The sequence below is a fragment of the Rhinatrema bivittatum genome, chromosome 1 (genome assembly GCF_901001135.1).
Source record: "Rhinatrema bivittatum chromosome 1, aRhiBiv1.1, whole genome shotgun sequence".
Taxonomy (NCBI): Eukaryota; Metazoa; Chordata; class Amphibia; order Gymnophiona; family Rhinatrematidae; genus Rhinatrema; species Rhinatrema bivittatum.
The window spans coordinates 299,609,351-299,636,254 of NC_042615.1; the positions used below are offsets into that span (position 1 = coordinate 299,609,351).

A 26,904-nucleotide genomic window follows, 5' to 3' on the forward strand; every position below is an offset into this window, starting at 1 on the left:
CCCTTTTATAGGGTTTACTCAGAGATACCATTATATCCACTTCACCTGTCAATTTTTATTCTTAACATAGAGTAGGTGTTACTCTTTGCTTGTACATATTAAGAAGTGAATGATCTAGGTGAATTCTGGTATTTGTGAGGTCATTCCAGCTCCATAGTAATGTTCTTGAGAGTGATTTTCATTCTCTGTAGTGTTTATAAAATCTCTTCTCCAAAAGTAGTGGGTTTTTTTGTCTTTTCAGTAATACATTGCTTGGTGTTTGAAAGGAAAGAAGCAGTAAAATGTTTCCTCTGAAGGATGCGGAGATGGGTGCCTTCACATTCTTTGCTTCAGCACTTCCTCATGATGTTTGTGGAAGCAATGGTCTTCCTCTGACACCAAACTCCATCAAAATTTTAGGGCGATTTCAAATCCTGAAGACCATGACCCACCCCAGACTTTGTCAGTATGTGGATATTTCCAGGGGAAAACATGGTAAGTTTATTTATTTTTTTTGTTATAAGTATGGAAAATGCATATGTGCTTACTGTAATAACATGTGATGTTCATGGGCTGAAAATGGAATGCTTCAGTAAAATGGTGCTCCTGTGGTTCACAGCTGAGAAATTTGTCTTTCTCATTTCTTTGGTTCATTGTCTACAGACTATAGAGCATCAGCAACTTTCGTATTTTGTTTCTGTAGTTTCTGCACACTTGGTAATAGTGTCCACAGATTTTCTGAAATGCTTAGCTCTCAGATAATTAGACCTTTTCAATTTAATACTGGTTCATTAGAGTTTTATTGTGGCTGGAAGTAGCTCACACCAGTTACAGATTACATTAGAAATTGCTCTTAAACTCATTGTCTGAGATATAGAAATAGTTTTATATCCAAAAGTCTTAAAACACCTTGTGCCAACTTAATTTTAGCTTGCACTTTACAGGTACATTGCTATTTGAATATGCAACATAAAAGATTGTTAGCCCAGTCTTACGGTTGTCATACAGGAGTATGTAAATAGCTGAGCAGTCTCTCTCAGTTACCTTGGAACCATAAAATGAAGGCAATTCATCAGCACCAATGACTTTGACAGGTGGCAAGATTCAAGCATCCATATAGTCCAGAGATGTCTCATAACAGTCCAGAAACAATATGCTAAGAGAAGTTGCAATTAGGCTCCAAGAGAATTTTACAGGCTCCATATTCTTTGTCTTAGGATCCTTTTTAAGACTTTTATGAGCCTTATCGGCTCCTCCTTATAAATGCCTAGGATCCAAAGTAGACAATGTGATTGGGTATACCATGAGCCACTGGTATAGGATTAGTGAAATAGAAGTTGTTTTCTTATTAACAGACAAAGCCACATCATAGCTGATGTGGCTAGTGATGTGTGGTGGCAGACACACCTTGTTGCCAAGAATATACTATTTGGTTGGATACTACGTCTTTCAAGGCCATAGAAGCTACAATGACTTTGTCTCTGTCTGCGTCAGTTAATTTTAGCTGTAAAAAAAAAAACAATCTCCTGTTTTATTGAGCAATAGCAGTTTGTGTTTTAATAAAGCTTGGCAGTATCCTTTCTGAGTATGCATGCCAAAAACTGAATCTCACTTTCCAAATGCCCAGTGTTGGCGGAGGCTGTTCAGTTTGATGCACTCATTTGCGACCATTATCCATTAAACCAGGTCTTTATCTTGCTCGGGCTAGGGCGTGTTGCACCTTCCTCTTCTTATATCCTCATATCCTTACCCTACACTTTTGTTCATATTAAATCTCACCAGATACTTTTCTGTCCATTTGCCTCACATATCAATACTGTCTGTGATATCAGTGTAGCACAATTTGGTATCATATCCAAAAATGGAAATACTGTTGAAATCTTTAATAAATATACTGAACATAAAAATAATGGAAATATTTTTATGCTGCCCTCTTGTCTGCTTATAAAATACTTACTAACTATGCTCCAAGTATGGATGACTGTGGGACCCTACTTACCACTATGTTCTAATTGAAAAAGATGTCATTAGCTATGTTATTTGTGCCTCTCTTTCACTCTTACACTTTCACACTTTCCTTCTACACTTGCAAATGTTATCCTTAAACTCCATCTTCCTTAATTTGAAAATCAGTCCTCCATAGATATCAAAAGCTATTTGTCAATCAGATAAACTATACCAATTCTGACCACCATTGGGACTGCCTCAAGGGGTGGAGGCAGGGGGTGGGTTTTTCTTCACTGGGGGGTGAGGGCACTGTGTGGGCCAATCAGCCCGTTTAACAAGATGGCAGCCCTGGGCTGTGAGGCCGCCATTGGATGATCTCTCCTGGGGCCAGCTAAGCTGTGGGATTTTTCCCTGTGGTATTTTATTGCAGAGTTAAATATTGTGGTTTAATACATAGAACCCTAAATCTAGAGAGATGTGAAATGCTGTTTTTGCTGACTCTGATCCTCACACCACCTTATTTCCCTATGTCCTTTGCCCACAGACTTGTTTGTGCCTTTTATGCGTTATCCATTTTTATCCCATAATTTTCAGACTCTCTTCTACTGAATCTGTAACTGGTCCATTCCTTCTCCCCTAGTTCTGCCATCAGCGGATGCCTTTGTTTTCTCGATACGAGCACTGTAATGGTCTTCTGTAGCAAACATTCCTCAGTTTTACTTATCCGCTTCAGTATCTCTTCAACTCCCACAGTATGTTCTATTTACTCTTTCAGATTTGCTCATGCTTTATCTCAGCACTCAAGACAGTGTGCTGATTTGTGGACTTGGTGTAAGATCCACTCCAGTATATATCTACAGTCGTCATTGTCTCCCCCCTCTAGATCACGTAGATCTGCTTCGTAGCTGCTTCATACCATGTCTGTTCTAACCTGTGTCAAATCTAAACTTGCATTATTTTTTTGAAAGAATTTCCCATACTAAATTTTCTGTCCTCTTTCTCCTTTCTTTACCTCTGATTTTCACACCCATCTTTTTAAAGTACCTCTCCTACTCGAGGCCTGTTTCACTAAGTATTTTCCATGATAAGCACAGAATGGAGAGAAAATTTATTTATTTAACAGCTTTTATATACCGGGGTTCGTAGATACATCATATCGGTTTACATAGAACATAGTGAATCAGGTCTGTAATCTTACAGTTTCTCCCAGTATCATGATACTTTTCCATCTATGACTTGGACTCCACTTTGTGGCTGCACTTTGGTTTCTTTTGTTTTTGTGCTTTTCAGTTTGTTGGGGGGCAGGGGGGCTCTACTACATAAATTGCAAATAAAATAATACATTTCAAATATAAGTCTGTCTGGCAGTGTGGTTTTTGGAATCCTTTACAGGAAATGCTGGAGAATGCTATATATTGACGCCAGTTTCCATCCATGCCCTTTTTTCAACTTTTGCGCGTAACTTTCCATTGCCAGGAAAATTCTGCATGTATGTTGCATGGCACAGGAAAAATAGTGTGGGGCTTATGTAGTAAAGCTTAGCATGCATGGTAAGGACCTTTTTTACACGCTAAAAGTAGCATGCTGTGTAGTGAGACCTTATCATGCATGTTTAGATGGTCTGAAAAGTGGGAGCGTGCTGAATTTAGTGTCTTCATGCATTTAAATGAAGGAACATCAGTTGCAAATGAGGTTTTAATGTGTGCATGGTAAATCACATGGTATACTCTTCTCCACACATTATTTAGTGGCCTAAAATGGAACTGCTGATTTGCATTGCACAACTTTCCCCCTCCCCTCCCCTCCCCTCTTCCACCCCTGTGGAATGAAGTCTTACCATTCTGTCAGTTATGGCTGTTCATGGACGGGGGGAGCCCTTCTGCCTGCCCTGCTCCAGCCAGTTGAATAACACCATGAGACTGTGCTTCACCACATGATAGGCAGAGCACCTTCTGCTGGCAACATTCTGGGGCTGTGCTGGCAGGTGGGGCCTCTGATGTCCCTTTGGAATGTTAGGGCCTTACTCCAGATGGGTGCTGGGTGGGTTTGGGGGAGGGGGAGGCGCTTCATGGAATTTTGGTTTCTTCTTTCTAGTTTGCACGGATGTTCCTGACTTGGATTTAATTTTAGGACTGTAAAATGTTTTTTTTATTTTTCCTCCTTAGAAAAGTTCTCCTAACAATATCTATAGCTTTCAGCTTTTTTAAAAATTTATACCAGCCAATGCTATACTGACCAGATTTTAACAACTTTATTTTTGTACAATGAAACAGAAAGATTGGTGGTGGTGGCTGAGCACTATGAGAAGAATCTGGAAGCCTTTCTTCGGGAACGGAAACCTGTCAGGTATTGTGTCAAGAGCAACTCAAATGTGGCTGTGTGAGGTTTTCTTGTTTTTGTTGTGTTTAGATTGCGCACATCTTCCTCTGGGAGTGTCAAAGAGCCAAAGCAATAACAATAGTGGCTACTCTTATGAGTAACTTGTAAACTCAGGAGCAAGACTGAAGAGCTAAGTGTATGAATTAAAAAATGGAAGTTATGTAATAGAGGAAATAAATGTCTTGTCAAGCAGCCTTTAAGGTGGCCAAGCTCCTTGCCGAGATCTTGTTCCTTCTTAGTTAGCGTTTCAGAGGTGAGAGTTCTCCTTTGTCGTGTGTCTGCTGTCTACCCACACAGACCGACCACTTAGGATGGGCAGCCGCACCTCTTCAAAACATTGCTGCAAATGAATGTGTGAAAGGTAAGTGAATGCATGAATGCAGTTGCTAGGGGAGTGAATATGCAACTACAAGTGGCAGGTTCAAATTTATACTGATAAAATGACTTTTTTTTAAATAATGAACCCAATAGGGAAATGAACCAAAAGAAATGAATGAACAGAGTGTCTTGAGAGGTCGTGAAGAGATGGGGCTGATATTCAAAAAAAGCTGAGCCTCTAAATTAGGCCCCTAAGTTTTCAGCTGAAAATTCACATAAATTTAGAAAACTAAATTAGGGCCTGTTATTTATTTGTCTGGATTTAGGGTCCTAAATTAAGTGCCCTGTTCTGAAAATCAGTGCTAAGCTTCTAACTTTCAGGCCAATTCAGTAAAGTCCGCGGGAGAGCGGACGAACGCCCGCTCTCCCGGCGCGCGCACTGGCCCCTCGCCGGTGCGCGCAATTCAGTATTCAAATGAGATGGTGCGGTAGATACGGGGAAAAGGAGGCGCTAGGGACACTAGCGTGTCCATAGCACCTCCTTTTAGCCCGGAGCGGCGGCTGTCAGCGGGTTTGACAGCCGATGCTCAATTTTGCCGGCGTCAGTTCTCAAGCCCGCTGACAGCCACGGGCTCGGAAACCGGACGCCAGCAAAATTGAGTGTCCGGTTTTCGGCCTGACAGCCGCGGGCCGAATTCAAATTTTTTTTTTTTTTACTTTTTTTACTCTTCGGGACCTCCGACTTAATATCGCCATGATATTAAGTCAGAGGGTGCACAGAAAAGCAGTTTTTACTGCTTTTCTGTGCACTTTCCCGGTGCCGGAAGAAATTAGCGTCGACCTTTGGGTCGGCGCTAATTTCTGAAAGTAAAATGTGCGGCTTGGCTGCACATTTTACTTTCTGTATCCCGCGCGCATACCTAATAGGGCCATTAACATGGATTTACATGTTGAGGGCGCTATTAGGTGCCGCGGGTTGGACGCGCGTTTTCCTCCCCTTACTGAATAAGGGAAAACGCGCATCCAATAGCAGGCTAACAGTGCGCTCCGTCGGAGCGCACTGTACTGTATCGGCCTGTTTGTTTCCCCACAGCTACCCACTTTATAGGCTCATGAAACCAGGAGTCTAAATTTAGGAACTTGGCCCTTGTAAATTTTCAAAAGGGCCAATTTAGGAACCTAACTCCAAAGGTTAGGAACCTAAACTCTTTGAAAATTAGCCCAAAAGATACAAAGCAGAAAGTGCATCTGTTCATTAGAGGAATACCCTGTGGGCCAGGCTTCCATCTGAACACCTGTTTGACCCAGTTCCTCATACTTGTCACATTTCTAAAATTTCATGATATCTGTGCTTTTTTTTGCTGGTAACCTCACACGGAGGCATAGTCCTCAGTAATAAGTGGAAGTTAATATTTTGTGTCTAATTCTTTTTTTTTAATGACTTATTTATTGAGGAAATGGAACCAATACATAAATAACTTACTGGTTTGAAAGAGAAGATATACAGTATAAGAAAAGAACATCAAATGGAGTCAGCAGCCTATAAGAATAAAGATTTGTAATGCAATCAAATGGTTTGTGTGTGGGGGGGGGGGTTAATGGGGTAATCAATGTTCAGAGCTCATCATCCTTACAAAAACAACACTGCAGTCCTTTTAGATTTATGCCAATCATAACAAAACAATACAAAGGAGTCTTGCACTTACTGAAATGTTTCTTTTGAGGAGGGAGCGTGCTAACCTGGACTCTGAGTTGAGCCACTAGGTGCTGGTATTGATCAATGACTGGGGCTCCCTTCCCCCTAAGTGCTGTGTGCATCACCTCTGCAGCATCCCTAGCTCCTCTCTGATTCCTCTGTATGGCAGCTCATAGCCCTGTGATCACCACACAAAGAAACAAACTAGAAAAGCAATGGAACTAAAGGATAAATAAACTGTAAGAGATCTCACGTTGTATTCATACACACGCTAAAGTGTGAACTAGTATGATATAAAACTATTGTGTGTGTGCTTTTGTCTATTACCCCACATACAATGTAAACTGTTCAATAAGAACAATGCAAAATGTAAACACTTTCCCTATTGCACACATTTATAAAACCAAATACAAAGAGATAAAACTGAAATCTCGACATGGCCATGTTTCAGTCTCAAATGCCTGCTTCAGAGGAAATTTAAAAAATATCAAACCTATAGTGGTGAGGATGTAATTTTAGATATATTAGAAGCTCATGGAACTTACTCTGTTTAGGTGCATCATCATCCGTTTATCTCATCCATAGCTAGAATTGTGAGTGATCTTTGAGGAGAATTTGCTGGATCCAAGACAGGACTTTATAATCATTCTGAAATAAAATTCCAAAATGATGAGACTTCTTTAAGAAACACCAAGACAAGTTATTTACTAAACATTTTATTTTAATATTTTTAAATTCACCTGAAGCAGGCATTTGGTGTCAAAACATGACCATGTGGGGACTTCTGTTTTATTCTTGAACTGGGTCCTTTACATTTGGTTTTATAAATTTGTGTACGGTAATTTGGAAAATTGTCGACATTGTGGTTTGTTCTTATCTCTATATCTACATTGAATGATAGGCTAATGTGACATATCATAAAACCATTTCTTCACATGTTTATGTTTGAATTCAATTTGAGATCTTACTTTAATTCTTTAGTTCCACCATTTTGCTTTTTTATTATATGGTAATTACATATTAGAAATATACATTTAATGACTAGAATTACTTTTATCCAAAAGTCTGAAATAATAGGACAAGACCAGCAAATATGGATCTCATTCTCTAGAGATCCATAGCCCCTCTACCACTCAGAGATAGAAATATTTTGTGTAACCTAGCTGGAGACAGATACCAATGAAAGACAATTTTATATTGGGACTTAAAATAGTGGGGCAAATAGAGGTTCTCAGCTTTCTCCTTTGTATCACCCTAGTACTGTTTGATAGTTTAATTTGGAGCTCATTTTCCAATTGGGTAACATAGTTAAAGCTGTTCACACTTTTTTATTTATTTATTTAAAATCTTTTCTATACCGTCGTTAAGTTATATACCATCACAACGGTTTACATGTAGGCACATAAGTTAAAGTTGGTAAATGTGTCGGGTAGTACATTCTAACAAGTGCCATTAAGGTTTGGTTACATCATTTCATAATAAACATTATTTGATGAGTGTGATAAGTCTTGTCCTTTTATACATGTATCATACTTTATTTACAAGTATAATTCTCATGCTCTGTGTATTTCTATTATGTTAAGCCGTGAGTTAAAATAATAAACTAATAAAAAAAATGCATGTGTTGGGGAAAAAAGTGCTGTGTGCTGATGTTCTTCTGCCGGTTTTTTATACTTTCAATTCGCCGTTCTCTTTGTAAAAGGCTTGTTTAAAAAGCCAGGTTTTTAAACTTTTTAAAAAAAGCTTTGAGGTCTCTTTGTAGTCTGATCTCTAGTGGCATGGTGTCCTGCTAAGGATAAAGCCCTTTCTCTCACTTGGGTTAGTCTAGCTGTCCTGACTGAAGGGACGGTTAGGAGTGCTTTGTTGGCTGATCTCAGGTTTCTATGTGGGACATGTAAGCGTAGTGCTGTGTTCAGCCATTCTGCTTGATCGTCATGTATTAGTTTATGTATTGTACATAGGGTTTTGTATTGTATTCTGTATTCTATGGGTAACCAGTGTAATTTGGCTAGAGTTTCTGTGATATGGTCCCTCCTTCTTTACCAGTCTGTATTCTTGCTGCGGTGTTTTGTAGTATTTGAAGTGGTCTGTTCAATATGAAAAATGTGTTTTCAGAGGTATAAGTTTTCTTTGAAGTAAAGACTTAAAATAACTACTGTGCATGAAATGAGAAACCTTATTAAGTATGGGATCCTTCCATTCTTGTGACCCGGACTGGCCATTGTCAGAGACGGGCTGCTGGGCTCGATGGACCTTGGTCTCACCCAGCATGGAACATCTTATGTTCCTAATCCTTCATAGTAGTTTTGTAAGTACCATATACATTATTAAAGGCTGTAGGTTTATTAGTGTGAACTAAATTGGCAATTACCTTTTTGTCCGCTAGACCAGTCCATTACACTTGAGATTTCCCCAGTCCTCGGCTGTCTGAGACTGAGGGCACACTCTCATGATGACTTAATTCTTGGGTATAAAGGGAGCGTGACTGCGGGGCCTTTGCCAATACTCTCTCCTGCAGTTGCAGAGAAGTGTAGATGGACTTCTCAAGAGCCTCCCAGAGCCAGGGAGCGGCCTCAGCCTGGTTGAACCCTGAGCTCCTGGATCAACAGTCCCTGGGGTCTGATTACCCCAGTCGAGCTGCCTCCCAGAAAGGAGGCACCCAGGAGTGGTTCCCTGCTTTCCTAGGGAGCTGCTGATCTCTGCTATTGAGAGCCCCAATCCTTTTGGGAGTAGTAGGGGATCCAAGAGGACCCGGACCTCTAAAAGAAGCCCCTGGTGCACGGTTTTTAGGTACTGCCTTTGTCCTCGGAGCTGCCTCCTAGGTGTGGAGTCCTGGTCGGAGGCTCCTGTGTGAGGAGTTTTGATTCCTTAGGGACTGAGGATCCCCTTAGGAGCTCCCTCACTCTGTAGGGAGTAGGGTGTCCCAGAAAACCTGGCCCTATCATAGCATTCAGTTATGGGAACGTAAGGTCTTTCTATCTCCCTCCCTCCCTCCCCTTCGGTGCCTTCTCTCGCTGATCTAGCCACTGCTCCTCCTGGGCTCTGTGTGGGAGGGGTAAGAGAGAATCGTATGTGCAGATTTCTCCACATTCAGTCACCTTTCAGCAGGGGCCCTCATTCCTTCTGAAGGCAGTGTCCATCTTCCACCCGAACCAGCCGTTCAACGGAAGGAATATAAAGATAAAGAAGAAGGATTGCACCTCTTGGTTCCGCCTCATACCTTTATTAAGCTCTGTCTTGGTGTTTCTAGATATTTCAGTGGCATTTGACACCATCGGTCATGAGTTTTCATTCCATCGCTTGAGGGAGTGTGGTATTGGTGGCACAGTCCTTGGTCTGGTTTTCCTCCTGTTTATATGAGAGATTTTAGAAGATTACTTTGTTTCTTAGCCATTTCTCTTGGCAGCCACTGGAGACTGGCAGGGCTTGGCTTTATCTGCTGCCATGTTAAGATCTCTATGGCTCCTTTATGCAAGCTTTCAGCCGTTCTGTGTACGGGATGCCGTCTCCATGCTGATTATTTTTTTTTGCCAGTGGCTTCTACGTGAGCTGAGATGTTTGGCTTGAATTTTACAGAAATCATGATTTTGAAGGGGGTAGACAAATTGAGTGCATCTCTGTCTTTTTTTTTACTTTTGAGAATCAGGCTGTCCTGATTTGTATCATGTACCAAGAGCCTTGGTGTGATGATGTGTATGAATTTGCTTATGGCTATTGTAAGATCCGGTTGTTATAAATTACATTTGCTGAAGCCTCTAAAACTGCCGTTGAATGTTGATGAATTCAGGTTGTTGAAAGAGCTCCATTGGCTTCCATTTGAGCAGAGAATACAATGTAAAATTGCTTCACTCTTTTTTTCCATGGATCAGTCGGATGTTACACATTTATTGGTAATCCCACATGTTCCTCACAGTCACGGCAGAGAGGTCTTCTCGATTGTATCATCCATTTGTTGGAGATATGGGGGAGGATTTTTTCAGTTGCTGGCCCTGTTCTTTGGGAGTGGTTACCGTCCAGAGAACATGAAGCAAGTGAATCATGGAATACACAAAGACTTTTAAGAAGTCGTTAAAGCTTGCTGGAATAAAAAGGTTTTTTAATGACTGATTCTGTGTGCCTTGCAGTTTTCCTGTCCAGATTCTAGAAATAACTGAATATGTTTTGATTGGCATCATCATCTGTTTTATATTTGTTTTAATTTATGAATGGTTTTTTTTTGTGTAAGCCACTTAGAGCTGTGTATTTTGCAGCATATACATTTCTTAATAAATAAATACTGCAAGGTGACAAACCCCTTCAGGAAATCTAATAAGCTGTTTGGGTTGTTCTGGGGACCATGAAAGGGAGAAGTGACAACATTAGTGAACTGGACTGCGGGGTTAATCCATCTCAGTCTGCAGGTGCAATGATATTCAAGTGCCTGAAGAGGTTTCAGAGGGGCAGGTTTTCCTTACCCTAGGCCTCCCCAAGGCAGGATCCCTGTGCCCTGCACCCAGGGGTCTCGCAAGGCTTCCTACCACAAAAAAAGCATAAAAGCCTGGCAAAATGACCTGCCAGTAAGTGGACTGGTAGTGCAGCCTCCCAACGTTGCTCAGGATCCCTAGGCAGGGTTTGCCTGGATCCTCCAAGTAGGCCTAAATTTCAACTTAGGAAACATGCCTGACTGCCGAGTTAACTCCAACTCTAAGCACTGCCTCCAGACTCTTAGCAGAGAGCTGCTTAAATAACCTCAGGGGACTGACCATCCCAGCACCCTCAAAGGGGAGGGGCTGTGCACGAATGGTGTCTCCCCCTCATCACCAACCTATTCTGCTCTAGCTAAAAGGAGTTAACTAGGGCCTTTTTTAGTAATGAACCCAGTGGGTCATTACATGTAAACTGGGATGATATGATTTTTGATACATTCAGGCTTACAGAGACACCATGGATGGCTGTGGACTTGGAGCAGTGCTGCTCAAAAGTCTTCAGGTTACCTTTATGGTAGTTTTAATGGTATTAATCTTTGGGACCCAAAAAAGAACATCTCTTTGCACGTACTGACTGTATATGGGTTGCACATCTGTCTTTAACTGTTGCAGAATTTCCTATTGCCTGGTAGTTATTTGCAGTTCATTTACTGACATAATGCATTATATTGTGAGATGTAAGAAATACTGTTTATTTGCACACATCTTTCTTCAGCTTTTCTGTTATAAAAAATGGTTCAGCTGCATCGCAGTGTTGTCTTCCTAGCTATGTGCTATCACAGCATTGTGGTCCTGTTCTGTCCTGGTTTTCTAATTTTATTTCATGCATGGATATTAAAAATATGTGCTTTCTTCATTTTGCTAATCATTGTACTTGGCAACTAATTTTTTATAGCATTCCCAAACACAACATCAAGTCCCAGCAATCCCCTGTAGACATATTCACAGTGCTCACCAATTCCAGACCTAGTATATTTTTTGTTGCTGTATTTGTCTGCTTTGCTTTAGCCAATTGGGGTGAAGTGTTCCCAAAACTGTGCAACTTCTGGCCCCAGATCTAATCTCCCTACTCTGATTGCTGTTCACTTCACCTTGCATGTTCTGCACTCTTGCCTGTGTGGCCTGCCCTCAGGTCATGTCTGATGGATGGTATTTAGCATAAATATACTGAATCTCCTTCCTTTGTGGCTGCACTTGACAATCTCAGGTTGTAGCTGTTTCTGTATTAGTGATTGATTTTGGGGTGTTTCTTCTAGTGCTCCAGTACGAATACCCACTCCCAGCAGAACTTGCAGCCTGTTGAATCTGACTTGTGGCTTTTCTCTGCTTTGAGCAGTAGGGCGTGCTAGCAGTGCAGTGGCTGTTCCAAGACCAGGTCCAAACAATTTTCCCCTTATAGCCTTTCTTTTCTTCCAACCAAATATTTGCTCAGAACACTCTTCAGAGCCCTTTTCTTAGATATAATACCCCAGCAAGGGCTTACATGTATAGTGAATTAGGATGTATTCGATGGCCGTGGTATGGGATGGAACTTCATAAAAACCTCAAAGCTAATAACAAAGGTTAATTGTTTGATCCTGAATTTTAGTGGACCTATAAACCCACCTCAAGAAATATAAGAACATGTACATATGATATGCCATCTGGGTAAGATCAAATGTCCATCAAGCCCAGCATCCTGTTTCCAACAGTTACCAATCCAGGTCACAAGCACCTGGCAAGTACCCATTAGAGATGTGTATTATTATTAATTTTTTTTTTTTTTCGTTTCGTGGTTCGGTTTGGGTCCCTCGCATGTAATTTAGTTTTTTCTACTGTTCAGGATTTTCAGTGGTTCCCGAATTTTGTGTTAGTACGCGCTAACTCCCGTTTGTGCGCACTAACATTTTGGAGTTAGCACTCACTAACACAAAATACGAATTTTTCTGAAATTTCAGAAAAATTCCTTTCGTTTTTGAACGCTCCCGAACCATAACGAATTAGATAATTTTGTTGAAATTGTGTAATTCATTTAAAACAAATGCACATCTCTAGTACCCAAACATTTTCTGAGCTCAGCCTCTGTCTCCCCCTAGACTGGTGTATGGAGAATAATACATATCAATACCCTATACCAACCCTAAAGAATCCTGTGGAAGGAACACCAGGAGTCAAATTTTTCACATATTACATGCTCATTCTCACACACACTCAACTCTCATTCCTTTCATTCACTCCCCAGACTCACGCACATGCACACTCGCTCAATTCTCCTCTACTTCGAAACACACTCATATCAGTAACTGCAAATCCTTCACTGCAAACATTTTGAGAAGTAACAGAAACCCCTGCAAAGAAAAAAAAGGCACCTAGAAATTTGATCTGCTATACCCACACTATCTCAGGACTCAAACAGCTGCAGCCTTATCTATGACATGGCAGAAATGCAAATATTATACCATGCCTTAGAACACTAACACGCCACCTACTGGGATTAACAGAACAAGCCATATTGCTACAAAGCCTTACAGAAAAACTACCTGCCAGCAGAAATACGCCTCCTCAGTTACACATGCAGAACACAGACAGACTGTCACCTAATACAGAATAAGGAACTACAAATTAGAAAAAGAAACATACAGATAAAAATAAACTGGAAAGCCTGAAGAGTGAAATACTGAAGAAAGAAGAAAATACAAATATGTAATGCACATTCCCAAAGATAACAAATGCCAATCACTAAAATTTCAAAATTTTTTTTTTTTTTTTAACTTTTGTTGTCTGATCTTTATTTTTCTAATCGGTTGGTCCCAGGCCCCTTTTTTTTTTTTTTTCCATGTTCCCTTTTGGTCTTTTTCCAATTCCTTTTAGAAGGGTCTTTTTTTTTTTTTTCTGTTTCTTCTCTCTCCACCTGTCATCTTCCCTTCCTCCCTCCCTCAAACACACACAGGCTCTCATTCTAACATGCTGTCTCTCTCACACATATGCTCCCACTCTCACATGCTGTCTCACTCACAGGCTCTTACATGCGCTCTATCTCTCTATCAACACACACTCACTGGTTCCCACTCCCACGTGCTGTCTCTCTCATATACATATACGGCTCTCACATTCACATGCTATCTCTCTTACATACACACCAACCCTCTCTCATATGCTGGTTGTTTCTCTCACACACACACACACACACACACACACTCTCACTTTCACATGTTTCTCTCTCATACATACACTTCAGCTCTCTCTCACATGCTGTCAGACTCACAGTCTCTCTCTCTCTATATATATATATATATATATCTATATCTATCTATCTATATATATATCTATCTATCTATATATATATATGTCAAAGAATAAGGCAACGTATTGTATTTTATTTGTGCTTACAATTTAATATACCAAAAATCCCCCCAAAAACCAATATATTTGGGGAGAAAAGCACTATTACTTCTAATTTAATGAATCTCAAAAGACTACGTAATTCAATTAAAATAATTATACTTTATTGAAAGTGTAACATAATATCAATTTTACTTTTTTTTGTAAAACATACCAACATCTAATAAAAATATTCTTTATATTTAATTTCAGCCTTAATAACAGTATCCTCAAACATACAGTCTTAGACCCAACTAATATTTACCCTCAACTCTGTCCTACCTCTAATCTCAATCTGTCCCTCGATTACCCGAGTAACACCAAAAATTGGATTTTTTCAATGCTACTATTGGTCTTCTTGAGTGGGAAACACCACTTTATGTTCAAACTTATGTATTGTATATCCTTATTAATACGTTAGGATATTGTAATACATTAGAGACTAAGTCATTAAGCTTAGTCTCAAATGACTCTTTTTTTAAATATTCAAATAGATGATTCTGAAATCCTCTTGACGGTGTGTCCCACTTATCTCCTGGGATATAAGAAAACAGTGTCCCACTTATCTCCTGGGATATAAGAAAACAGGAGATAAGTGGGACACACCGTCAAGAGGATTTCAGAATCATCTATTTGAATATTTAAAAAAAGAGTCATTTGAGACTAAGCTTAATGACTTAGTCTCTAATGTATTACAATATCCTAAAGTATTAATAAGGATATACAATACATAAGTTTGAACATAAAGTGGTGTTTCCCACTCAAGAAGACCAATAGTAGCATTGAAAAAATCCAGTTTTTGGTGTTATTCGGGTAATCGAGGGACAGATTGAGATTAGAGGTAGGACAGAGTTGAGGGTAAATATTAGTTGGGTCTAAGAGGATACAGTTATTAAGGCTGAAATTAAATATAAAGAATATTTTTATTAGATGTTGGTATGTTTTACAAAAAAAAGTAAAATTGATATTATATTACACTTTCAATAAAGTACAATTATTTTAATTGAATTACGTAGTCTTTTGAGATTCATTAAATTAGAAGTAATAGTGCTTTTCTCCCCAAATATATTGGTTTTTGGGGGGCTTTTTGATATATAGATATAGATAGCTATAGATATATATATATATATATATATATATATATATATATAGATAGATAGATAGATATATTATAGGGCCTCAGTCTCCCTCTCCCCTCTGTGACTCCTCTTCTTGGGCCTCCGTGAGATGGAATCCGCTGTGGCCTTGCCACAGACACTGCTCCTTTTCTGCATGTGGGCCAAAGCTCCTCCTCATTGCTTGTGCAGCTCGGGCAACTTTTTTTCTTCTGGGCCATGTGGGCAGGAAGGAGGAGGAGCCCCCAGAGTTTTGAGGCCTCTTCTTTTCTTCATGCCATGATGGGATGGGCTCTGCCATGGCTCGCCGGTCTTCTCACTTCAGGTCATGGTGGGATGGGCTTCACCACGGCCCCGTTGGTCTTTCTGCGCGGGGAGGTGGTAATAAAAGCTGTCGTAGCCACACGAAAAAGTGTGTGCGACCACACACAGCTTAGCGAGAACTGTGACATCAGCTTCTTGGCCAAGTAGTGGAGTTGGTGAAGGATTTCTTTACTTTTCTAATGGCTAAGGATAAGGAGGATACCTTCCTACCTCTCCTTTCCAGGATATCAGATTTACTCCACAAAAGGAGTCCCAGTATCCCCAGTTTGTACGGATATTCCATCACAACCACTGCATGGTGGTTGTAGCCCAAGGCAATTGCTCGCAGCATACTCCAGCCAGCACAGAGGAGGTGCACCAGGCGTATACCCCTCTGAGGTGACCAAGGACCCTCCTCAGTCGTCATCTTCATCATTGGGATTCTGAATTCATGTTCTCTTACCTCTAGACTCTGAATAGGGTTTGATGGAAATCACCCCCAATCTCTTCCCGGAGCCACCAGAACACTTATCTTCCCCAGATTTCTGGACAAGTTGTAAAAAGCGCTTGGAGTTAATGTGAGTAAGGACAAAGATCCTCGTGCAAAGATTTTAAGCCTCCTCCAAATTCTGGAAACACCGGCGGAGCCATCAGCTATACAAATTCATGATATCCTGTAATAATTGCAAACCAGCATATGGAAAAATCCTATTTCCTGTGTCTCAGTTGTAAGAAAATAGTCCTCAAATATAGAATGCAGAAATCCTCAGGGTTTGGAATAGTGCAATTACCCCATCTATCAGTTGTAATAGTCAGCTCTTAAAAGAGCAAAGAAAACAAAAATGTACTTGAATACTCCACCAGATTACTGGACAATTTCAGAAACCTGGAACAGCCTCCCAGTAGAGGTGGTAGAGAGAAAACAGTATCTGAATTCATGAAAGCATGGGATAAGTACAGGGGATCTCTGAGGGAGTGATGGGAATTGTAATGCTGGATTGATTGGGTGAATGGGCAGAATGGATGAGCCATACAATCTTGTTCTGCCATCATGTTTCTATGTAAAAAGGTATTCCAAAGCTCCATGCTTAATGCAAGGATTTCCACTCACCAATTCTACATGGTTGAATACTTACATGATTGTATACAAAAACTGAAGTCTTTCTGTCTCCCAGTGAAGGTGGATTTTCAGTCCCTCTGCCTCTCTTGGATGCTGAAGAATGTATATGCCATCTCATTCAATCTATTTGAGGCATAGTACTACAGCGTACTCCTCATAAGCTTCCATAAGAGCATGTCACATGGCTTTGGTGAGAGCCAATAGCTCACACAATGATGTCCCTGACAAGTTGGTGGAAATCCTTTGCTTGGTTAATCATTTTTTCAGAGAAAATCTCTGAGAAGCTAGCTCAAATAAAGGAACATATGGTGGTCTAGTCTGTCTCTTCAGGACTGGAACAATCATCTTTTGCAAGGGGCTGTTACTATTTTAAAAGACCATAGTTCCAGAAATACCCGTTCTGGTAATTCCAGTGATATCTGATGCCGCCTCTACTTCCACAGCAGCAACTTCCAGCTTGTACTTGACAGTGAGAGTGCTGTCAACCAAAAGCAATGCAGCAAGCCCAGCCCAAGCCTGGACCAAGTTTTTAACTACTTTTCCAACTCTGCGACCATCCTGTCCAGTTGGGAGGAGAATCCAGCACTACCTGGAGGAGTGGTGCAAGATCACCAAAGACCACGGAGTTGTCATGATTGTGAAGCCTGGATACCGCTTACATTTCTCTGATCTTCCTCATTGCTCAGCCTTCATTCCAGATCCGTTTCACTTGACCCAACTCTGCTTGGAGGTGAAGTAACTTCTCAAACAGCAGGCATTAAAATCAGTTCCTCCCCATTGCCATGGCCAGGGGTTCTACGCCTGTTACTTATCCCCAAGAAATCTGAATTTTAGAAGTCTGAACAAGCATATATTCTGGAAGAAATTTAAAATGAATTCCCTCCCTTTCATCCAAAGGGGAGAGTGGATGTGTACTCAGGATCTAAAGGCTGCTTAGGCTCATATTCCTCTGTAATAATAAATAAGACACTCATGGCCCTCACTGTAATAATAAATAAGACATTAAAAAAAAACAAAAAAAAACCCACCTGTATAAAGTTCTCCCCAATTGTTACTATGTCCAAATACTGTCCTTGCACTCCACTATGTTTCACTGTTAAATTGTTAACCTGTGTTTCACTGTTATACTGTTCCTACGCTTGTTTTAATGTTACAATGTAAAAATGGTACGACTCCTGTCATGCTATTATCCTTATAATGTGAACCGATGTGATGTACCCCAACGAATGTCGGTATATAAAAGCAAACAAATAATAATAATAATAATAATCCCATCCATCCCTCCCACTGGCTTTACCTGTGCTTCCCTTTGGCCTGTCAGCAGCAGCAGGAGTCTTCACCAAGTGCCTAGCTGTAGTAGCTTCGCATCTGCAGTGACAGGATATCAGAGTCTTCCCTTACCTGGATGACTGTCTTGTGGTGATGAATTCCCAGGAAGATGTTCTAACCTCCCTGAAAAAAATATCAATACAACTCCTACAGTTAGGGTTCCTGGTGAGTTTTGAGAAATTGACTCTAATTTCCTCCCAGAAAATCAAATTTAATTGGAGCTTGGATAGATTTCCTGCAAGAGAGAGCTTTCCCTCCTTCAGACTGGGTGAACACTCTCAGGTCCCTTGTATGGACTGTAGAATACAGATCAGTCAATGGTCAGGTAGGTGCTGGTTGTTCTGGGCTACATGGCAAGTCACATGATTTCATTATCTCATCTTCACATAGGCTTCTGCAGTGGGGCCTATGTTCCAAAATGGAACCAGCTTACTCATCCCTTAACAACCAAAGTGGAGGTTTCGAAAGAAATGAAGCAGGAATTGCGCTGGTGGCTAGGCCTCTTTAATCTTAAGGAAGGAGCACTATTTTCCCCAGTGTGTCACCAAGTTGTGGTGCTCAAACAAGTCCCTTTCAAACTCAAGGGACTTGGTCATTCATAGACAATTTCAGGACAGCCTCCTAGAATTGAGCATGATCAGATATGCTCTAATAACTTTCACTAACCTCCTCCAAGGGAGAGCATTCTCATTCACACTGACAACCAAGTAACCATATTCTGTGTGAACAAGCAGGGGGCACAGGTCATGGTCTCCTTGCAAAGAATCAATAAAAATATGGGATGGGCATACAAACATCAAGCTGTTCTGCAAGCAACTTACCTTCCAGGGATCTCCAACACATTAGCAGATTGCCTCATCAGAGTTTCTTGATCTTACTAGCCTTGGCTTACTATACAAGAAGAAATCAGCCACATCATCGGGTTTCTCTTACAATCCTAACAGACTGGGCATAGCAGTAGCCAAATGTACACTGAACAATTGGCTAGCAGGCCTTCAAATTATAGACACCATCAAGGCTCACCAAGTTAGCCATGTCCATAACGGTGAAGTCTGTGAGCCATATTTTTCCAAGACATCTGAAAAGCTGCAACATGGTTGTCAGTACACACCTTTGCATCCCATTACTGTCTGAACAATCGTTCAGAAAGTGTCAATAAATATGGACAAACAGTTTTGCATAGCCTGTTCACCCAGTACTCTACCCTCCATGCTGGGGTCCAGGTTGCTTATTCAGTAAATGTTCTGCTGCAACCCTCCGTATAGGCCTCCCCACATATTATGACTAATTCAGCCCTGCTTATCAATGGAGAAACTAAGTTTGCTTACCGTAAATGGTGTTTTCCATAGACAGCAGGATGAATTAGCCATGCTTAATATATATCTGCCTCCCTGGAGAACCAACTACTTAGGTAGCATTAGCTCTAAATTGGACTGAGGGAACTCACAAGGTAATATCCGTGTAGGAACTCCCGCACATGCTTAGCAGAGCAAAAGATCTATGAGTTAAGAAAGAGGGGTTCCTTCGGTACTGCCGGATGATTTTACCCACATGTTATGGTTAATTCATCCTGCTGTCTATGAATGCCATTGTAGGCGAACTTGCTTTACATTTTATGATATTTTACTTAGTTTGTCTTATTATGTATATTTATTTAAATGCTTTTATATACTGATAACCGTTAACACATTGTATTGGTTTACATAGAACAGGATGAGTAAAGAGTATAGGAGAACATTTACATGGAACAAATGGTAACATAATAAAATTAAATTAAGGTAAAAGATTGAAATTAAGGTAAAAATTGGTAACATAAAAAGAAATTAAGGTAAAAATATAACTAAATACATAAAATATGGCAGGAATGATATCAGAAATTTCACTTGAGGAAACAATTTATAAGTAGGGAACTCAAATGAGGTTTAGGGTTAAAGGAGGAATAAGCTTGGAGGGGGTGTATGAGGGCATGGAGAGGGAGGTACTTCAATGTGTAGATGGGAGGGTGGGGGAGAGGGAAGGATTATGTGAGGGGGTGAGGAGCAACGATGTTTATGGGATGAGGCATGAGATGGAAATGGGGTATTAGGTGAAAGCCTGTTTAAAAAGCCAAGTTTTTAATTTTTTTTGAACTTCTGTATGCAAGGTTCCATGCGTAGGTCAGGAGGCATTGAATTCCAGTTAGAGGGTCCTGCTATCGATAAAACACGATTCCTCATGGAGGAGAGGTGTGAGTTTAGGAGAGGGTAAGTAGAGGGTTCCTTTATAGGCAGCTCTGGTAGGTCTATTGGATGAATGGAAGCGGAAGGAGTTGTTTAGCCATAGTATATTTTGGTTGTGTAGGGTCTCATGTATAAGGGCGAGGCTCGTGTGGAGGATTCTGAAGGAGAAAGGGAGCCAGTAGAGTCTCTTAGGATAGGAGTAATGTGATCATTCTTGCGTGTATTTGTGAGGATTCTGGCTGCAGCATTCTGTAACATTTGGAGGGGTTTGATGGTAGAGGTGGGAAGGCCAAGGAGGAGAGAGTTACAATAGTCAATTTTGGAGAATATTATAGCCTGAAGGACAGTGCAAAAGTCATTGAAATGTAGGAGAGGTCTTAATTTCTTTAAGACATGAAGTTTGCAACAGCATTCTTTCATAGTGGATTTTATGAAAGTTTTTAAATTCAATTGGTTGTCGGTGACACCAATTGAATTGGTGTTGGGGGGCGAGGTGTTGGAGCATGTGGAGGTGATGGTGGGAGGATTGTATATATGTATATACTTTTGTAACCGCATACTAAGAAACTTTAAATAAATAATAAATGGTGGCTGAAAAGAATGGATAGCCATTCCATGCAATGTGTCAACTCAGCATAACATTAGATATCAATTTGGGGGAAGTATGTTTATGATAAGAGGTAGGAGTAATCAAAAACACTTCCATATAAATTATTTAGAATTTCTAATAGGGTTTTCTACTGTTTGGAGAATAATGAAGAGCATAATAACATTCTAAGGAGGTAATTTTCAAAAGGATTTATGTGCTTAAAACTGGGTTTTGCAGGCATAATGAGCATTTGAAAATTGCTATGATATATGCTGCTTTTACACACACACAGAAATCCTTTTGAAAATTACTCTCTATACATACAACATTTTAGTGACTGGGTATTTCTGCTTTGGGGGATGGGAGCTCGACTAATAATCTTAAAATACTCTGCTAGATAATACTGCTTGAATCATAAAACTCTTGTCTAGATAGAACACTTCTTGGGGGGACAACAAATGTATCAGACTGGGTTTTTTTTTTCGGGCATCTGAAAGCTTCCTTCTACAACTGACTCAGGTGTGACTGCCTCCTCTCGCCTACCTAAAATTAAGCCCCCCATCCCAAATTTCCTATTGTATTTATAAGAGACAACTCTGTCATGCTGTTATTTGAAAAGAAGATCTTTATTGGATGGATAGGACTACAGCATTGGCAACTGCATACAACAATTCAATTACTAAACATCATAGGATTATACTACAGCAGTGTAGCACTGTTGGTGATGCAAGGCCATTGAAGGCTCACTCCAATTCACAAATGCTACAGCAGTGTCGTGCCATTGGGGGATGCAGGGCTGTGAAAGTCTCGCCCCTCAAGTAACCCTACATTGTAATACTGAAGTTCTCTGTGATGCAATGAGGCCTGCTCCATAGAAGAGCAGGTGTTGCTCATTAAGCATGCCAACAGAATTTTGAGTGGTGCACAGGCCAGTTCTAGCTGTCAAAGCTGAAGACTTGCCAAGCAATTTGTCTCGGTGACACTCACCTATGCAATGTAGGAGCAGGAATACCATGCTACTTGGTATTCTCTGACCGGCCAGCTTTCAAGCATTGCACATGCCATATCAGGATGTGGTCAATCCCTGGCACAAGCCCATGGTGCCTACAGCAAACTGGGTGTCTCCCTTCCTGTGGGCTCGCCACCAAGCTAGATTCAGTCATACCTAACAGCCAGTAATGCTGCCTAGAGGTGTAATGACTGTTGAGGCTCTTGTTCAGTGATTTGGTAAGTCATGATGATGTTGAAAACATAACTGTATATTGCTCCAGAGATAGCATGGCCCCTCCAAAACCACAGGAGGATATTGCAGATTGGTACCAACATATGCTATTGCTTCCATTCTGGAACATGCTGTATACTGTCACTCGTGTGTCAACACCCCATCCCGAAACCTGTGAAGTTTATTATTCTGGATGTGCTGTAAGCAGTAATAATCGAAGGAGAATATGGTATCCCTAAATTACCCAAACTACAAAGTCTCCACAAAGCACATTTCTCAAGTGTAGATGAATAGCACCCAACACCAAGGGGGCTGAAGTGAACTCATGTAGAAATACATGCACTATGGAGACTTCAAAGAAAACGGATGAAAGCAGGCCCCCATCAGCAGTGCAAGTTCTGAGAAGAGGATAACATAGCACATGTGCGATGCAAGACTAGAACTCCAGTAAAGAAAAGTGATGGGTACATAGATAATGTGGTAGCACAGCCACATCCCCGAGTGCGAGGTTGCAAAAGCCACAGAAGACCAGCTTTGATATCCCTAGAATATCAAGGCCAGGAATGCATGGAGGAAGGCCTGAGATATGATGACATAGCCGCTATGCTCCTGCATTGCTTCTCCAGGATATCCAATGCTTTCCCATCTACCCTAAGGTATCCGAGCAGGAGCACAGATTAATAATACCACCTGCAGGAATGAATATGGGTGAGAATTATACTTGAGATTGGCATCCCGAGATACTTGGTTGCATCAAGGCTTGAGTGATATGGGTTGGGAGGAGAACAAGCCTTGCTATAGGGTAGCAACAACTGGATGTTATAGACGTCCTGCTAAAGAATGAAAAGGCTGGTTTGCTGGCCCACTCCTCAGCCTCTGTGTACTTCCCCCCCCCCCCCTTTAACCAGGTGAGTCAGCTCCTGTATTTTTTGGATGCTACTGGAAAAGTTCTGTCCCTTCTATATGGACATGTTCACCTCCTATTTGAATTGCTAATATGGTGCAATTTTGCATCTGAAGGTTGCCTCAGTGGATGATATTATTGATCTCCCCAATCTGGCCAGCTCAAATATTGTTCCCTCTGATAATGGAACTTCTATCAGATCTTTTGGAACAACTCTGCTGTGGTTCTCCTCCTCCTCAACAACTAATTGGAGTGCAAACCTGAAATCAAGGAATTATTTCAAAATCAAATGTTCAAATGATTTACTGATGTGCTGCATTTGCTTTTTTTGTCAGCGAACCTATGCTGAAATCTGTAATAGAAATCAGTGGATGCATAATTCTGTTCTTGAAGCATCAGCCACATAGAATGTGTGCCTCAAAAATGGTTACTTGTGGATACTATTTATGAACCATAATGAATATACCTGTGAGAGCTGCTTGTATAAAGTATGTAAAGCATGAAGAAGAAAGTGCATTTAGAGAGAATGTAAATGTTTTGTGCTTGTCTGGAATGCACAGTAGAAAGGAGAAAATGTGTATTTCAGCCTCCATCATATAATCCATGTCTTCTCAAATCTATGCTGGGGACCTCATGGCCAGTCCGGTTTCCAGGATATCCACCATGAATATGTGTGAGATAAATTTGCATTCACTTGGAGACTCGGTATTTGCACATTTTCTCTCCTGTATATTCATGGTGGATATCCTGAAAATCCAACTGGCAGTGGGGTCCACAAGGCAGCTTTGGAAAGCTATGATATAAAAGTTGGTTTTCATGTTTGTTTGTTTTTAGTCTGTTTTGCTCAGCAGTAAAGGTTTGCTTTGAATTTGTTTTAGATTCAATATTAAAATAACCTCACCTAGTTTTAACCGCCCCTTGGACAGTTTCCCATTGTGTGGGTGGGGTGCAGAGCAGTTATAACAGCCTCTTTGGTGGTTACTTGCTTCTCTCTGTTCAGGCATTTCGAAGCCTCAGTCACAGGAAGAAGCCCATCGATTGGCCAGCAGTCTCTTACCTACGGTGAGCTCAGAGGTGTGGTGTACATCTCAGGTGTACATCAGTGAAAGACTGATGCCTCTGAACCTCAGCAATACCAGCCTGCCAACAACAGCTACTGAGAGATGCACTGCCAGCCACAAAAATGGAAATTAAAAAAAACCAAACAAAAAACATACAAATCGAAGTTTTAATAATCAAATTGCAATTTGGCTTTTTTTTTTTGCTGGGTGTTTAAGCTAGTATCTCTCATAAAATCCTAACTTTACTGCCAGCAGAACTCTGTTTATCTTTGTGAACTCTGATTCTATAACAGACGAGGTCATCTCTCGGGACTGGACAACTGGAAATCTGTCTTCAGAATTGGAGTGACCTTACAGCATCACTGTGGTTGTAATTAGAATTAGCAAAGTGTTGGTTTTTTTTTTTTTTTTTTTTTTATTATTATTATGCTGCTACTTTGTGTAGTATGTTTGAGAAAGTTGTTGCTATCATCAAGAAAGAACCCTTAAACCATCATACTGTAGTTTCCAGTCAGTTTTACAGCTCTCATCTTGACACACTCCAGAGCTGGTCTGCTATTATTGGTCTGCGCTGCAGCATAATAATCTTTGACATATCCACGGAAGACAAGCCAAGCTTCTGCTAAAGAGACAATTGCTTCCATTCCTTTCCTTCTCTTGATATTTTTTTTCCCTGCTCCCCTCCACACCCCACACACATTCAAAATGACTTAAGAAAGAAAAGGGAGACAGATGGTTAAAGATCAGTGTGGTTATTGAATTTACTGATCCTGATGTGTTTTCAAGTCTTTAAAGTTATTTATTTATTTTTTGATTTAGATCCCAAGAAGTCATGGTGGCTGCTTCATTAGAGTGAGATAAACACCTTTGTTGTTTGATCCCCTGGCTGGAAGCCCCAAACATTATAGGATAAGAAAAGTCTTTACAACCAGGGTGCCCTATCCATTTCAGTAGGCATGGCAAGTAAATCAATGAAAGCCCAGCACATTTCTGGAAATATATGGAAACCTCAAATATTCACAACATCTGATAAGGGAATTCATTTTCTATTTTTATAAGAATTTTCATTTAAAAAAAGAAATTACATATGAAGGAAATATAAATTAAACAAATATCTTCCAGAAAGGAGATCCAACTTGGAATTAAAAAAAAAAGAAGCAAAATACTGAGAGAGGTTTTTCTTTTCTCTATTTAAAAAAGAAAAAAAAAATCAAGCTGAGTGATAGCCTTTTACATAATTCATCAGGTGTCAACAAATTGTTTCTTCTGACTACTACTAGTAACTCCTAGAAGGTAGAACTAGAAAAAAATTCAGGTGGCCAAAATGTTCCTTATCTCTACATTAGGAGAAACGCCAGCATTTAAGAAAAGGCATTTTTGTTTCTGATCATAGAAAATGGATCTGTTACCAGCATATTTAACTAAACATTTACATGGAAAATGAAGCAAAACTTCCATGCCCAGAGAGACGACCTTGGGACGCCTCAACAAAAAGTTTCCTGTTTGTATTCATTTACATCAGGATAAACCCAAATTCTATGCTTAAAGAAACATATTCCTCTGATGAGAAAACAGTTCCAAAACAAAGGAAACCAGCAATGTGACCCTTTATTTCTTCCTCTAGAGACCCTGCCAAAACCCATGTGAGGCTTACACAGCCCATAGAGAATTGGCTCTTCAGAGATTTGTCTCATGACCTTTTAAGATTTCTTCGACTGAAGACAAATCCTAGTTGTAGGCGGAAACACTTCAGCTGATATTTTTATGATCTTTAATATTTCTATAAGTGAAACAGAGAGATTAAAGAAAATGTAGAAATCTCAGATTGAGACACCTAACTTGATTTTCCAATGCTTTCAGCTTATTGCGTATAGCCAAACTGTCCTTGGCCAGTACAGAGGTGGAAGGTTGCAATGCATTAACCTGATAGTCCAAGGTAGCATATTTTCTTAAATATTCCTCTAGGGGCCAGCTCTTGGTTCTGGACCCTGTTTTCAGCTCGGGGGGAAAACACTATCACATATTTCACCCATTCTGAAACTGACATCTCCAGTTTAGTAATGGCAGTCCAAATAACCTGTAATGTTACTGATTCAGGATTTCAAAAGGATACTGCCCTACTGGGTGAATGTACTAGCAGAACGAGCTGTGAGCGAAGTCTTTACTTGCCCAGCTAACTTACTTTGGCACGCCTGTTCAGCTTTTACAAGGAAATTCCAAGTTCAGGGCGGATGACAGGCAATCCAACAGTCCATCCACCCACTCACACAAAATACAATATACAATTGGGTGTTGAAAAGCAGGGCTGAATTAGCCATGACACGAGAGTGACATCATCGAAGGCACTAAACAGACCCTTCGCTCCTAGCTTATAGTGCTTTTGCTGTACTGGCCACTGAGGCAAAGAAGACTTTATGTCTAACAGAATGTGACATTCTTGTAACAGTTCAAGAGAAGTGTTTAAAATGGTTCAGCATTTGACTCGTCATCCATCTTAGGTAGCTGGTAAGCCAAAACCATCTATATCTTGTGATGACTATACCATTTTTTTTTTTCAAAAGAAAATTGAGTTGATATGCAGTCAATTTTCCTCCACTTAAGTAGCAACTATGATCAATCATAAGGTAATGGAGGTAAAATGAGACCAGTTCTCTCTCTGTTTCCTGTATTGAAATTATTCATATCAACAAAATGAATAATCATCTTGTCATTTAAATCCTTGTGCCCTGGCTTTATTAAAAATCATCAGGGATGATATAAGTCCCTTTCTCTCAACTATTGTTAACTGTTCTCTGCCTGAGGGAATTTTACCATCTTCCTTAAAATGTGCTTCAGGCCATCCAATATTAAAGAAGCCATCAGAGTATCCAAATGTATTGTTAAATTACCATCCAATT

General features: G+C 40.3%; 1 protein-coding gene across 4 annotated transcripts in view; it reads left to right on the top strand.

The window, feature by feature from the left end:
• Positions 1 to 26,904, top strand: part of TBCK (TBC1 domain containing kinase) — a 479,395-nt gene that overhangs the window by 3,907 nt on the left and 448,584 nt on the right. For 2 of the 4 annotated variants that reach the window (XM_029596823.1, XM_029596818.1), the window contains exons 2-3: positions 242 to 474; positions 4,200 to 4,272. In XM_029596823.1, the coding sequence (XP_029452683.1) occupies positions 282 to 474; positions 4,200 to 4,272 (266 nt within the window). In that variant the 5' untranslated portion in view covers positions 242 to 281. Of the gene's footprint in view, positions 1 to 241; positions 475 to 4,199; positions 4,273 to 26,904 lie in introns of those variants that run through there. The other 2 variants (XM_029596827.1, XM_029596834.1) reach the window with 1 other exon arrangement.